The sequence below is a fragment of the Theropithecus gelada genome, chromosome 14 (genome assembly GCF_003255815.1).
Source record: "Theropithecus gelada isolate Dixy chromosome 14, Tgel_1.0, whole genome shotgun sequence".
In the NCBI taxonomy this organism is placed as follows: Eukaryota; Metazoa; Chordata; class Mammalia; order Primates; family Cercopithecidae; genus Theropithecus; species Theropithecus gelada.
In genome coordinates this window covers 6,580,510-6,594,283 of record NC_037682.1, presented here as the reverse complement: position 1 = coordinate 6,594,283, position 13,774 = coordinate 6,580,510, and the positions used below count along the sequence as shown (strand labels likewise).

At 56.1% G+C, this 13,774-nt stretch overlaps 1 protein-coding gene across 4 annotated transcripts in view; it reads left to right on the top strand.

Moving 5' to 3' along the window:
• LRP5 (LDL receptor related protein 5) overlaps positions 1–13,774 on the top strand; it is a 136,988-nt gene that overhangs the window by 27,784 nt on the left and 95,430 nt on the right. For all 4 annotated transcript variants that reach the window (XR_003115670.1, XM_025357365.1, XM_025357364.1 and 1 more), the window contains exon 2: positions 6,133–6,529. Coding sequence is in view for 2 of the 4 variants with exons in the window: in XM_025357364.1 (XP_025213149.1) it covers positions 6,133–6,529 (397 nt within the window). In the remaining 2 variants the exon portion in view is untranslated. The remainder of the gene's footprint in view (positions 1–6,132; positions 6,530–13,774) is intronic.

Below are 13,774 nucleotides of genomic sequence, written 5' to 3'. Positions count from 1 at the left end.
TGGGCGCTCGCCTGCTGGAGGAATGAGTGCCCGTGGCCAGCCAGCCCCTCCTGCTGCCTGGGCTGCATCTCTTCCTTAGTGTGCTGCTTTTACAGGCTTCTCTCCTGAACTGTCCTCTTCGCTTTTTTTTTTTTTCTTTTAAGCTTTAAAAGAAGTTTTTGTAGAGATGCGGTCTTGCTATGTTGCCCAGGCTGGTCTTGAACTCCTGGCCTGAGATGATCCTCTCTCCTCGGCCAGTGCTGGGATTATAGGTGTGAGCTACCGAGCCAGCTGCTCTGCTCTTCTCTCTCCCTCCCATCGGGTTCTGCTCCTGCCATGTTCTCCACTCTCCCCACCAAAGGCTGGGTTTTCTTTGTCTGGGTTTCTTTCCTCTTTGGAGAAGAGGGGGCTGTAGGGCCTTGGCATGGGGCCCCTCCGAGGATGCCCCCATCACCCAGAGCTCCACAGGCCCTGGTGGGCAGGAGCGGGAGCAGAAGAGGAGGTGCCATCTCTGCTTTCTGGGGAAGGGCAGGGGCCACCCACACAGAGCCCTCCTACTTGCTGTGGACCCTGGGGCCACTGCCAGGTCCTTCCAAAGGAAAGCCAGCTCCCCAGGTGGTGGGAGAGCGATGTGGGTTCCTCTTAAACTTAGAAATTGAGTGTGTGATTGTTTCTAAGTGTCTTAGAAGCCAGAGCGGCTCCTGGAAGGAGCCTGCCTGCCACGACGGGCCTCGCCCTGGCTGTGCCCACAGATGTCCCCGGGGCCTGCCGCTGCTGCCCGGCTCTCCCGGCCTCCCCCAGTGTGGGTTGGGAAAAGCACAGGAAATTAAAAAACACCCCCATCTCTGGCCTTTGAAGAATGCACCTGAACAGCCGAGAGTGTAAACTGTGGTGGAATGTGGTCTTTCCAGTTTGGGGAGAAGCAGGGCAGAGCTAGGGCTTTTGTACCCAGGGTTTCTTGCCTCCCTCCCCTGGGCTGGCCAGGGCTCCCCGCTGGGACCTCCAGCTGTAGTGGGGAAGGGTTTACTGGGTTGCTGGGCACTGTGGACTGCCCCTAAGGGCAGGTATGCCTGCCTTTACCCGGGTTCCCCTCCTGCCTGGAAGACACAGCCCATGGGAGGCCTTGTCTGTGGGATCCTCCAGCGTCAGACACACTGGGGCCAGTGTCTGCCTGGGGAGGGGCAGGCCTGGCAGGCCCGGTCCCCCACCTACTTGAACACCCGCGGTGGTGGGGGCTCGCCGCCTCCCGAGACAGTCTGTGTCCTTGTTGTCCAAGGAAGCTGATTTAGAGTAAAGTTCCGTGTCTAGTCCCACTCTGTGCCTGTGTTAGCAGGGGACTCTCCGGCCGGAGCTGGGTCCACCCTGGTAGGGGGACTTCATGGGGCCTGGGCGACAGCACTGTGTATATGTGTTTGTGTGTCTGGGTGTGTGTGTGTCTGAGGAGGTGGACCAGTTTCTCAAAAGGCCTGTGACCCCAAGAACCGTGGAATTTCAGCCTGGGCGGATCCACCTTCATTGGTGAGTGGGGACAAGCTGGGGGCCCTTGCCACAGGGGCAGCCAGGGCATGGGGCACAGTTGACCTCATTCACAAAATGGGAGTCTCAGTCATCCCTGCTCCAGCGGCCAGGATGATGAGCGGGAACACACCGTGTGGGGGCCACCTGGCCTGGGTGTGCTGTGGGTGTCCTTGTTGGTGATGGTTCCACCCGCTTGTGCCACCAATGCCCTCTGGGTCTCACACACAACTGTCTTCCCTGCGAAGGCCCTTCCTGCCCCCAGGCCTCAGTGCTGCTTCCGGTCTCTGAAGGCCCCAGGCGCTTCCGCGTCCTGGGCGTGATTCCTGTGCGCCTGCGGACCCCCTTGAGGCTGGCATCTCATCCTTGGGTGCACCTGTTGGCCAGACCTCTGGTAGCAGGTGCTCCCTCCCCAGAATGTGCCAGGGCCTGGGGGCAGGGACCTGGGCTCTTCCCTTGCAGCCTCACCGAGTGGAGGGAACTCAGTGTCTTGGAGTTGGGGTGCCAGCAGCTGGGTGGCGCAGGGGAAATGCAGACAGACCCCTCAGCTGGTGTCCCAGAGCAGCTGCCTTCCCCCGCCCGAGGGATGTTGCCCGCAGCCCAGTCAGGGGTGGGGCCTGGGGGTCCTGCCTGTGAGCTGCAGAGTTGTCGCCTTTGACCCTGAGTTTTCTTCGTTATCTGTTTGGACCTGTTTGGGGAAGGGAGGGGGTGAGATTTGGAGATAAATGCCTTAGCTGTGGCCATCTCCTCTTGTGAGAGGTCAGAATGTCCAGTTCCGCTGCAGTTATAACATCCCATTTTTTGATTTTGTTTACTTTTTCCTTTTTTTTTTTTTTTTTTTTGAGATGGAGTCTCGCTTTGTCACCCAGGCTGGAGTGCAATGGGATGATCTGATCTCAGCTCACTGCAACCTCCGTCTCTCAGGTTCAAGTGATTCTCCTGCCTCAGCCTCCCGAGTAGCTGGGATTACAGGTGTGTGCCACCATGCCTGGCTAATTTTTGTATTTTTAGTAGAGGCAAGGTTTCACCATGTTGGCCAGGCTGGTCTCGAACTCCTGGCCTTAAGTGATCCGCCCGCCTTGGCCTCCCAGAGTGCTGGGATTACAGGTGTGAGCCACCGTGCCCGGCCCAGAACTCTTTAATTCCCAACTGAAACCTTCCCCCTTAAGCAGGTCCCCAGTCCTCCTCCCCCAGTCCCTGGTCCCACCATTCTACTTTCTGTCTCAATGAATTTGCCTACCATAAGTACCTCATATAAATTGAATCATAAAGTATTTGTGTTTTGTATCTGGCTTATTTCACTTAGCATAACATTCTTAAGTTCCACCCATGTTGTAGCATGTGTCAGAATCTCCTTTTTTTTTTTTTTTTTCAGACAGAGTCTTGCTCTGTCACCCAGGCTGGAGTTCAATGGCGCGATATCAGTTCACTGCAAAATCTGCCTCCCGGGTCCAAGCAATTCTCCTGCCTCAGCCTCCTTAGTAGCTGGGACTACAGGTGCGTGCCACCATGCCTGGTAATTTTTGTATTTTTTGTAGAGACGGGGTTTCACCATCTTGGCCAGGCTGGTCTTGAATTCCTGACCTCGGGTGATCCACCCGCCTTGGCCTCCCAAAGTGCTGGAATCACAGGTGTGAGCCACTGCGCCTGGCCAGAATCTTTTTCCTTTTTAGGACTGAATAATACTCCAGTGTGTGGATGGAGCACATTTTGCCTCATCATTCATCCCGCAGTTGATACGTGGGTTGCTTCCACGTTTGGTTTTGTTTTGTTGTTGTTGTTGTTTTTTTTTTTTTTTGAGACAGCATCTCGCTGTGTCGCCCCAGCTGGAATGCAGTGGCACAATCTTAGCTCACTGCAACCTCTGCCTCCCGGGTTCAAGCGATTCTCCTGCCTCAGACTCGCAACTAGCTGGGATTACAGGTGCTCGTCACTACGCCCGGCTAATTTTTGTATTTTTAGTAGAGATGGGGTTTCACCATGTTGGCCAGGCTGGTCTTGAATTCCTGACCTCAGGTGATCCACCCTCCTCAGCCTCCCAAAGTGCTGGGATTACAGGCACGAGCCATCATGCCCGGCCGCCTCCATGTTTTAGCTGTTGGGAGGGATGCTGCTGTGATCCAAGGTGTATGCATATCTGATCGTGTCCCTGTTTTCAGTTCTTTCGGGTATATACCCTGAAGCGGAATTGCTGGGTCCTGTAGTAATTCTATGTTTAAGTTTTTGGGGAACTGCCGTGCTGTTTTCCATAGTAGCTGCACCATTTTACATGTTTGCCAGTGGTGCACAGGGGTTCCAGTTGCTCCACATCCTCACCAGCGCTTGGTGTTTTGTGTTTGGATAGTAGCCGTCCTCATTGGTGCAAGGCGGTATCTTATTGTAGTGTTGATTTGCATTTCCTTGGTGATGAAGGGTATGTTAAGCCTGTTTTGATGTGTTTATTAGCCATTTATATGTCGTCTTTGGAGAAACGTCTGTTCAAGTTGTTTGCCCATTTTTGAGTTGGGTTGGTTGTTTTCTCATTGTTGAGTTTTAGGAGTTCTCTATATTTCATGGATATTAATCTCTTAGTAGATCTATGATGTGGAAATATTTTCTCTCATTCTGTGGGGTTGCCTTTTTACTCTCTCGACAGTGTCTTTTGATGCACAGAATCTTTAACTTCCATGAAGTCCCATTTGTCTTTATTTGTTGCCTTTGCCTTCCCGTTGTTTGGCTTTCACCATGTCCCTCATTGCCACGAAGAACTGTAGACCTAAGGTTATGACAGCACGGGTGAGGTGGCGGAGTCTCCGCTGTCATTTTCCTGGCCTCAGGTCCTCTGTGTGTCCTCCCATCCATCGGAGAATATCCCCTGGGAACAGGAGGGGCCAGGATTTGAGCCAGTGCTTGTCTTGGCAGGGGGGCCCGTGCTTGGAACTATCTATCGCACTGCCCTGGGGTCTCCTGGGCCATACTCTGGTCCTTTGTGCTCCCGGGTGCCCTCATAGAGGCTGCAAATCTTTCCCCTGCTAAAATGAAACCAACTGAACTAGCTACAGGATTCAGTTCCGTGACTGTCATTGCCTGAGTTGAGTTTGTTTTGGCTTTCTCTTTCTTGATGAAGATGGGAATGTGGGGTTGGCCGGGCTCCCCTATCTGCACAGGAGGGCCCAGGGATCTGCAGTTTTCATGAGGAATGTCAGCTGTTTTGAGCCAAGGCTTCAGAGGTTTTTTGGAGGTGTTTGTGGCCAGCCCAGCCTAGCCCTGCTGGTAGCAGACACGGACTGATGGAGCTCCCTGGAGGCCCTTACCTCCTCGTGTCCACTCCTCATGTGGCTTTTTAGTCCCTCTGAGTCTGTGTTGGGGGTTGCTGGACCCTCCTGGGCAGACGTCTGAGGTGTCTAGTGGGGTGATGGTCTCAAGACCTCTCCTGATTCTCATTCAGCCTGTTGTGGGAATGAGACGCTTGGCTGTGAGATGAGGCCTCTTGCACAGGCAGAAGGGGCTGAGGGCTGGGGTGCAGAGGGAGGTGACGGAGCCAGCCCAGCCGCAGGCAGATCAGGAATGCTTGGGGTGGGCTGGTGGAGGGAAGTGTAGGTGAGGCCAGGGGCCAAGGCCTTGGAGGCCAGGCTAGGGAGTCTGACCTTGTTCTGCATGGCACTGGCACAGGGAGCTATGAAAGGTGTCTGAGCCAAGGGGTGGCATTCCAGAGTGACCCTTTAAATGTGTTCATTGTAGGAATGTCTAGAAGCAGGGTGGGAGAAATATGGAATACAGGGGTGGATGGGAAGCAGAGGCCATAGGCCAAAGAAAGGGGCCTGAGCTTGGACAGTGGTCAAAGACTTATAAGGGAATCTGGAGGCTCTGTCTGGCCTGGGCTTTGAACCCCTCAAAAAGTGTGGCCCTGTGGCTGGGTCTATAGCAGGCAGCATGGCCAGGGCTGTGCCTTCATGTCCCCATCCTCTGTGTCAGGCCAACAAAGGGGATGTGCTTCTCTCTAGAACAGGACAGGGCCCCAGCAGCCTCTGGAGGACGATGTGGGAGGTGGTGGGTGTGGCAGGAAAGGTCACCCGTACCTGGGGAAACAGACGTAGCAGGTGGTAAACAAACAGTTGCTAGGCTGGGCGCGGTGGCTCATGCCTGTAATCCCAGCACTTTGGGAGGCCGAGGCGGGCAGATCACGAGGTCAGGAGATTGAGACCATCCTGGCTAACACAGTGAAACCCCGTCTCTACTAAAAATACAAAAAATTAGCCGGGCGCAGTGGCGGGTGCCTGTAGTCCCTGCTACTCAGGAGGCTGAGGCAGGAGAATGGCGTGAACCCGGGAGGCGGAGCTTGCAGTGAGCAGAGATCGCGCCACTGCACTCCAGCCTGGGTGACAGAGCGAGACTCCGTCTCAAAAAAAAGAAAAACCAGTTGCTGTCACTGAGTGCGGTAAGAAGGCTGTTTGCTGTGCTGCAGGAGCCTCTGAATGGTGTGGGCCGGGGCCGCCCAGGCAACTTCCTGAGAGCGCCTTGGGGGTGGGAGGAAGGAACTGGAGGTCTTGGGCATGAGCGGGGCAGTGCCAGGAGTGCTCTGGGCATAGTGCCGCATCCCAGGGCTGTGTGTCCTGCTGGCTTAGCCAGTGGCCCTCACGGTTTGCTTCTGCCCCACAGCCTCGCCACTCCTGCTATTTGCCAACCGCCGGGACGTACGGCTGGTGGACGCTGGCGGAGTCAAGCTGGAGTCCACCATTGTGGTCAGTGGCCTGGAGGATGCGGCCGCAGTGGACTTCCAGTTCTCCAAGGGAGCCGTGTACTGGACAGATGTGAGCGAGGAGGCCATCAAGCAGACCTACCTGAACCAGACGGGGGCCGCCGTGCAGAATGTGGTCATCTCCGGCCTAGTCTCGCCCGATGGCCTTGCCTGCGACTGGGTGGGCAAGAAGCTGTACTGGACGGACTCAGAGACCAACCGCATCGAGGTCGCCAACCTCAATGGCACATCCCGGAAGGTCCTCTTCTGGCAGGACCTTGACCAGCCGAGGGCCATCGCCTTGGATCCCGCTCACGGGTAAACCCTGCTGCGACTCTGCCTGGGTCCAGGGGGCGGGGAGCGTCACCGTTTCTCTCTCGAATTTATGTGAGCCCAAGTTATTTTTCAGAAAAAAGATGTGAATCTTAAAACGAGTTCATGGGGGGTGCTTTGGCTCATGCCTGTAATCCCAGCACTCTGGCAGGCCAAGGTGGGTAGATCACTTGAGTCCAGGAGTTCAAGACCAGACTGGGCAACATGGTGAGACCCCATTTCTTAAAAAAAAAAAAAAATTAATCGGGTGTGATGGTGTGCACCTGTAATCCCAACTCCTTGGGAGGCTGAGGTAGGAGGATCGTTTGAGCCTGGGAGATCGAGGCTACAGTGAACTGTGATCCCACCACTGCACTCCAGCCTGGGCGACAAAGGAGACCCTGTCTCAAAAAATAAAAAAGAACTCAGCTTTCAGGATTTGTTATGGTTGAGAGAATTACTTCCCCTTGAGATTCCATAGTTATGTTTCTTTTTTTTTTTTGTGAGACAGAATCTCACTCTGTCACCCTTGTTGGAGCACAGTGGTGTGATCTCGGCTCACTGCAAGCTCCGTCTCCCAGCTTCATGCCATTCTCCTGCCTCAGCCTCCCTAGAAGCTGGGGCTACAGGTGCTCACCACCATGCCCGACTAATTTTTTGTATTTTTAGTAGAGACGGGGTTTCACCGTGTTAGCCAGGATGGTCTCGACCTCCTGACCTCATGATCTGCCCGCCTCAGCCTCCCAAAGTGCTGGGATTGCAGGCGTGAGCCACCGCGCCCGGCCTTTTTTTTTTTTTTTTTAATTGAGATGGAGTCTTGCTCTTGTTGCCCAGGCTGGTGTGCAGTGACATGATCTCGGCTCACTGCAACCTCCACCTCCCGGGTTCAAGTGATTCTCCTGCCTCAGCCTCCCAAGTAGCTGGGATTACAGGCGCCCACCACCATGCCCAGGTAATTTTTGTATTTTTGGTAGAGATGGGGTTTCACCAGGGTGGCCAGGCTGGTCTCGAACTCCTGACCCCAGGTGATCCACCCACCTTGGCCTCCCAAAGTGCTGGGATTACAGGCGTGAGCCACCACGCCTGGCTCATAGTTACGTTCCTTTTTAAAACTTGCATGTCTGATGGGGTTGGCTGTGGGTCTGAATGGTTAAACACATCTTTGCTGTGTGTATGGTGGGTGGCCTGGGAAGTGCAGACTCTCAGGCAGGTGGAATCTGCGCCTTCTCCTGGCTTTCTAACTGCATTGGCTGAAAAAGTGCAGCTCCTCATCTGGAAGCAGAACCTGGGTCTGTTTTGGAAGCTGCCCTGTGTCCTCCTCAGCTCCTCGTCTGGCGGAGTTCACCTGGGCCCTTGAAGGCTCAGGGCCTGGCCATGATCCCAGGTGGGGAGACGGTGGGTGGTAGGAAAGCGGAGAACCTCCTTGGAGTCGAAGTCCGGGGTGGAGAGTTTAAGGGGAGGTGGCCCAGCTCCACTGGCCAGCTAGGCCAGGTCACCCCAGACTCCCGAGCAGAGGGAACAGTTTGCTTGGACGCCCGTTGTCCCTCCTTCGTCCCTCCTCTTGCAGCCTGGGAGTGACTCGGGGGGCTGTACACACACCCTTACCTGGGCTGTGCTGAGCCCTGGCCCTTGCTGACCTGTCAGGTTCTGTGCTGAGTTCGTGTGAGAACTGGTTGGCAGAGGTCTCTGACTAGAACACAGGAGCCTTTTCCCCCCATTCCCAGGCTCAGTTGGAAGCCCTTTGCCTGTTAGTTCATACAGTGTCACCACAGTCTCTCAGCACTCCCAGCCTGGACCTCACCGGATGAGGGACCGGCCTAGATCTTCTTTGCGCAATGGCATGATCTCAACTCACTGCAACCTCCACCTCCCAGGTTCAAGCGATTCTCCTGCCTCAGCCTCCTGAGTAGCTGTTATTACAGGCATGCACTACCACACCTGGCTAGTTTTTGTATTTTTAGTAGAGACAGGGTTTCACCAGGCTGGTTTCAAACTCCTAATCTCAAGTGATCCACCGGCCTCGGCCTCCCAAAGTGCTGGGATTGCAGGTGTGAGCCACTGCACCCGGCCTGACCTAGATCTTCTAGATTAGAAAGTCTCAGGACTGGGCAGCCACGCATCCAGGCCTGCCACAGGAGCCCACCCGCCCTCCTCCCTGAAGTCAGGGCTCTGGGAGCCCTTCCCTTTTCCACGCCCTGTGGGACAGTGTCCAAACTCTGGAGTAGGACCGAAGACCCCTGGGCTTTAGTCCTGAGGCCACCAACTTGCTGTTGCCCTTCGCAGTGACCTCCCCCTGACTCCCATGGCGCTGGCTGCAGGAGCCGGGCGGGAGGGGCTGGTTGCCATACCCTGCAGATGCCCTTCCTCTGGGCCTGCCCGGGGTAGTGGGAATGAGAGTGTCCTCACCAAGGCTGGGGTTTGGGAGCTGGGGAAGCAGAGTGCCATGGTGGCCAAGTTCACCTCTTTGCTCTGTGTGGTGACTTAAGAAGCCATTGACTGGCTTCTGACAAGCACGGGAAGGGCTGGAGCCTTTCAGAGTCCAATAGGTTTGTGTGAGCCAGGTGTGTGTGTCTGAGCAACTGAGTGTGGGAGTGGGAGGATGTGAGCCTGTGTGTGTGTGTGTGTGTGTGTGTATGTGTGCGCGCACGCACGCATGTGCGTGCATACGTGTGAGCCTGTGTGCGTGCGTGTGCACACGTGTGTGAGCGGGTATTTGTATGCCTGTCTGTGTGAGTGCGTGCACGTGATTATGCATGTGCGTGTATGTGCCTGTGTGAATGAGTATGTGCGCGAGAGTGTCTGCCTCTGAACCAGTCTGTGTGTAAGTACGGGGTACCAGCAGGGGTGGGATGTGGTGGAATTTATGGCCAAAGTATTTTGAGTCCCTGAGGTCAGGCCAGAGTAGCCTCGTGCCCCCACCACCTGAGAAGTGCCCCTAGCCTCCCAGGGGTGCTGCGCTGGGCAACCGCTTATCCCTGGGGCCCCTCTTATGCCCTCGCTGCCCTCCGAGTGGGCTGGCCACCTGCAGCTGCCCGGAGCCAGCTGACTTCCAGGGCGGCCTCTGTTCCGCCTGGTGAACTGTCACCCTCTCAGCCCTCTCCCCCTGCACTGTGGCTCCAGGAGCTGTGGGGTTACTGACCTTCTTTTTGGAAGGGTCAGCTGGTGTAGCAGTCTCTCTGGCTTGGAGGGGGCATCAGCAGTGGTGGGAGAGGCCAAAGATAGCAGCCTGCTGGAAGCCCTCTCCCGGGGCCGGCCTGCGGTTGCTCACCAGCGGCTGCCGCGGCCATTGTGTCACTGGAACCTATGCTCCTCCTATCCTTGCGTTCCCTCCCAGTGTGGGTCGCTGCAGCTCCCTCACCTCCCAACCAGGCATCCACCCACATTTGTGAACTCTTGTGCGCTGGTCCTGCTCCCCATGCAGCAGGTATAGCTCCGTCTCTGACCCTTTCAGTGGATGGGAGGAGACGGTAAATGAATAGTATTTGAGAGGGATGTGTGTGTGGGGGGATAAAGCCGTGCCCGGGTGCTGTGGCGAGGGGCTTCTCTCGGAGCTCAGGTGCTGGGCTCTTGGTGACTTTTGAGCCGAGACTGGAAGCAGCCGTCTGGCTATCTGGGAGCGGCGCCCTCCAGGCAGAGGAATCAGCCAGTGCAAACCCTGGGCTGGTTTGGGGTGGGGCCTGTTTGAGGGGCTGTAGCAGAATGTAGGGGAACAGGGCCCAAGGTGTGAGGAGAGGACACATCAGGTCTCGAGCAGAGGAGGTGCCAGGTCTGACTCGTGCTGGAGGGCATCCCCTGGTGGCTGGAGCGAGAGTGAGCTGTAGTGTGGGTGGCATGGGGGCAGGAGCCCTGTCCACAGTTATTACCGGGATCCTGGCGACAGAAAGCAGCAGTGGGGACACCTCACTTGGTGGGGTAAGGTGTGGTGAGATTCGGGATCTGTTCTGAAGAGAAAGACAACTGGATTTGCTGGCACTCTGCATGTGGGTTCGATAGAAAGATGAGACAAGGGCCGGGCGCAGTGGCTTAAGCCTGTAATCCCAGCACTTTGGGAGGCCGAGACGGGCAGATCACGAGGTCAGGAGATCGAGACCATCCTGGCTAACACGGTGAAACCCCGTCTCTACTAAAAAAATACAAAAAAACTAGCCGGGCGAGGTGGCGGGCGCCTGTAGTCCCAGCTACTCGGGAGGCTGAGGCAGGAGAATGGCGTAAACCCGGGAGGCAGAGCTTGCAGTGAGCTGAGATCCGGCCACTGCACTCCAGCCTGGGCGACAGAGTGAGACTCCGTCTCAGAAAAAAAAAAAAAGATGAGACAAGGATGGCACAGTGCCACTCTGTGCCTCAGTATCCCTGTCTGTACGTCATGTGGAAAACACCAAGAACAGTTTGTGAGTTCAACAAATGTTAGCTGTCATTATAGTAAAAATGCCCTTTCCTCAATACCAGAAGTCTAGTCTCCATGCCTGAATGGTTTTCTCTTTTTACTTCCTTATGGCTTTTGCCATGTTGGTTGGGAGGTGCTCAGTGCTAGGTTGGGAGTGCTCAGTTGGGAGGTGCTAGGTGCTCTTTTGGGAGGTGCATGATGCTCAGTTGGTGGTGCTACGTGCTCGGTTGGAAGGTAATTGGCACTTGCTTGGGAGGTGCTTGACACTTGGTTGGAAGTTGTTGGTGTCCAGTTGAGAGGTGCTAGGTGCTTGGTTGGGAGGTATTAGATTGGGAGGTGCTTGGCACTTGGTTGGGAGGTACTTGGTGCTTGCTTGGGAGATGCTAGGCCCTTGGTTAGGAGCAGTCTTTCCCGTGCTCAGATTTGAGCTGACTTTGCCTGCATCATCTTTGGGAGCCAGCCGTCCCTGTTTGGCTCTGGCTTTTCTTAACCATTTGAAATGAAATGATTCCTTTACTAAAGTGCTTGCCTCTCAATTCTCTCCCAGAAGCCCTCCCCAGGATCACACCTGTGGCTGTTCACTCCCACCCCTGCCCCTGGGGCAGAGTTGACCTTAGTGTTGATTCCTGGGCCTCTCCCCACACCCTCCCTTTGCTCCAGTCATTTGAATGAGAGAGTGAAAACAGTGGCGTGCCAGCTCCCACTCATCAGATCCAGTGATGCTGATGACACCAGCCATGGTCCTACCCTGAGGTGCTGACTGTCCCTTTAGGCTCCACGTCACTGGATGGGGAAAGGGAGAGGATTCCAGCCTGTCACAGCGCCCGTGGGCAGCAACCCCCACTCCGCTCGCCAAATACTGACGTGAATAGCGGTCCGCAGGCAGAAGTGTGGGCACTGAGTCCCAGGGCAGGACCACTGTCCTGAGACTGGGGGTTTTGTCCTCTGTCCTGGCCACAGGCACCAGGTTGCAGGAGCATCTTGGCCTTCCTCCCGGCCCTGCTAGAGCCCCCATCATCTCCTGTGCCCTCCTGCAGTGCTGTCCCTCAGCAGGGTCCTTCCTCAGAGGAGGTGGTTCCGGCCCCGGCCATCATCAGGAAGGGAGTCTCTGGGTCCGAGCGTCCACCTCAGTGTGCACGTGGCCAAAAGGATCAAGAGCCCTGCAACCAGGAGGGCCCCTCCTGAGACTCGACTTGGTTGCAGTTTCAGCAACGCAGGTGGCCCTGCGCAGACGTCAAGGCAGGGTTGGGGGAAGGCACGTCCCTCCCAGTGCTAGGGTGCCCACATGGGTGGCAGAGTGGGCTCTGGGGATGACCCTCTGGCCCCTGAGGATCTGGGGCCAGAAAGACACTGGCTTAGCATGGGAGGAGGCCCCGGCCTGTACCAGCCTGACAAGGGGCCACAGTGACCCCCGGGTCTCAAATTAAAGCCAGGGTGAAACCCAACCCCCTCTTTAAAATGCAAAATGGCCCTTCCCTAAAATAACACACAACCACAACCGCAGCTGGCTCGGCACGAAGGCCATGCTGCAGCGCTTTTCTTCGGAAGTCGATTTTCCTCCGTGGAATTTGGCTGGGCTTGTGGTAGCATTTGAGACTCTGCAAGAGCATGTCCACGCCAACCAGTCTCTGGTCACCGACTGGCTCGCCAATTCCCCATTTAAGGAAACCAGCAGGCCTCTGTTATGAAACTCGGGGAAGGAATGTGAATTATGCTCCATGCGGAGGCCCCTGCTCCTGCACGTTTTCCAGCTTTTTCTATGGGCCACGGTGGGGCGTTTGGGGGAAGGCCTGTGTGGATCCCCTCCAACTCCAGACTGATGCCCCTGACACCTTCTTAGGAGGTGGCAGGGGTTCTGGGCTCTGTCTGGGCTCCTAGGGGTTGGGGACGGGCAGGTAAAGCAAGGCGTCTACCCCAGGCACGCGGGAGGCTTCGCTGGGCTGGCTGCCAGCACCTTGGAGTCCCAGGCTGCCAGGAAAAGTTCACCCACACCCGGGCTTTGCTGGCGAAGGGTGAGTCATATGATGGCCCGGCTCAGGCCCTCAGCAGACACCAAGTGTGTTCCCAGAGCTGCCGCTCAGCACCTGTAACCTGGGACAGGCCAGCCTTTTAGGGACTCAGTTTTCTCATCTGTCTAATGGGAAGAGCAATTCCCAGCTTCCCTGTGTTGGCTGGGTTCTCACTAGATGCACAGGAGACAGCAGCTTGAGAGGGACTGTCTGGAGAGCTGTTCCATGTGATGCCCCTCTTATCCTGTCCCCATGGAGAGGGGCTTGGTGATGGCAGCTGGGCGCGGTCACCCTCTGCAGGGAGGATGGTACGTTTGGTTCGAGGCTCCTGTGCCCTCATTCTTATTGATCTTGTCACAAGAGCCCCTTTGGAAAGTGGAGATGGTGCTTGCTCGGGAATGACACTGCTCAGGGAAGCAAGGCCCCCTGGATGGGGTGGCCCCGTGGTGCACCTGAGGCTCCCGAGGCCGCAGAGTACCATGGTGGGGGAGGAGGTGGCTGTGCGTCTGTCATTTGCCTCTTCTGCTGGATGGAGACCCCCAGAGGGCAAAGCAGGGCTTGTTCTCCCTGTGTCCCGGGGTCACTCATGCCCGGCTTGGCCGAGCTGGCTGTTTTAAACAGTTGCTAAGGCCAAGAGGAATGGGGTTTGCCGCCCACCCCAGGAAGAAGGGAGCAAGGGAGTCAGCACCATTTTACATGGACCAAGAGTGGGAGGAGGCTCCTCAGAGGACATTCTGGGCACTGTCCCCTTTCTCTGCTGAGAAGGGTGGACAAAACACAATAGGTCTGCCAGCTCTTGTGTCCTGTGGCTCGTCCCAGCTGGCTGGGATGGGAACTGAGTCCTCCAAGCTGGTGTGG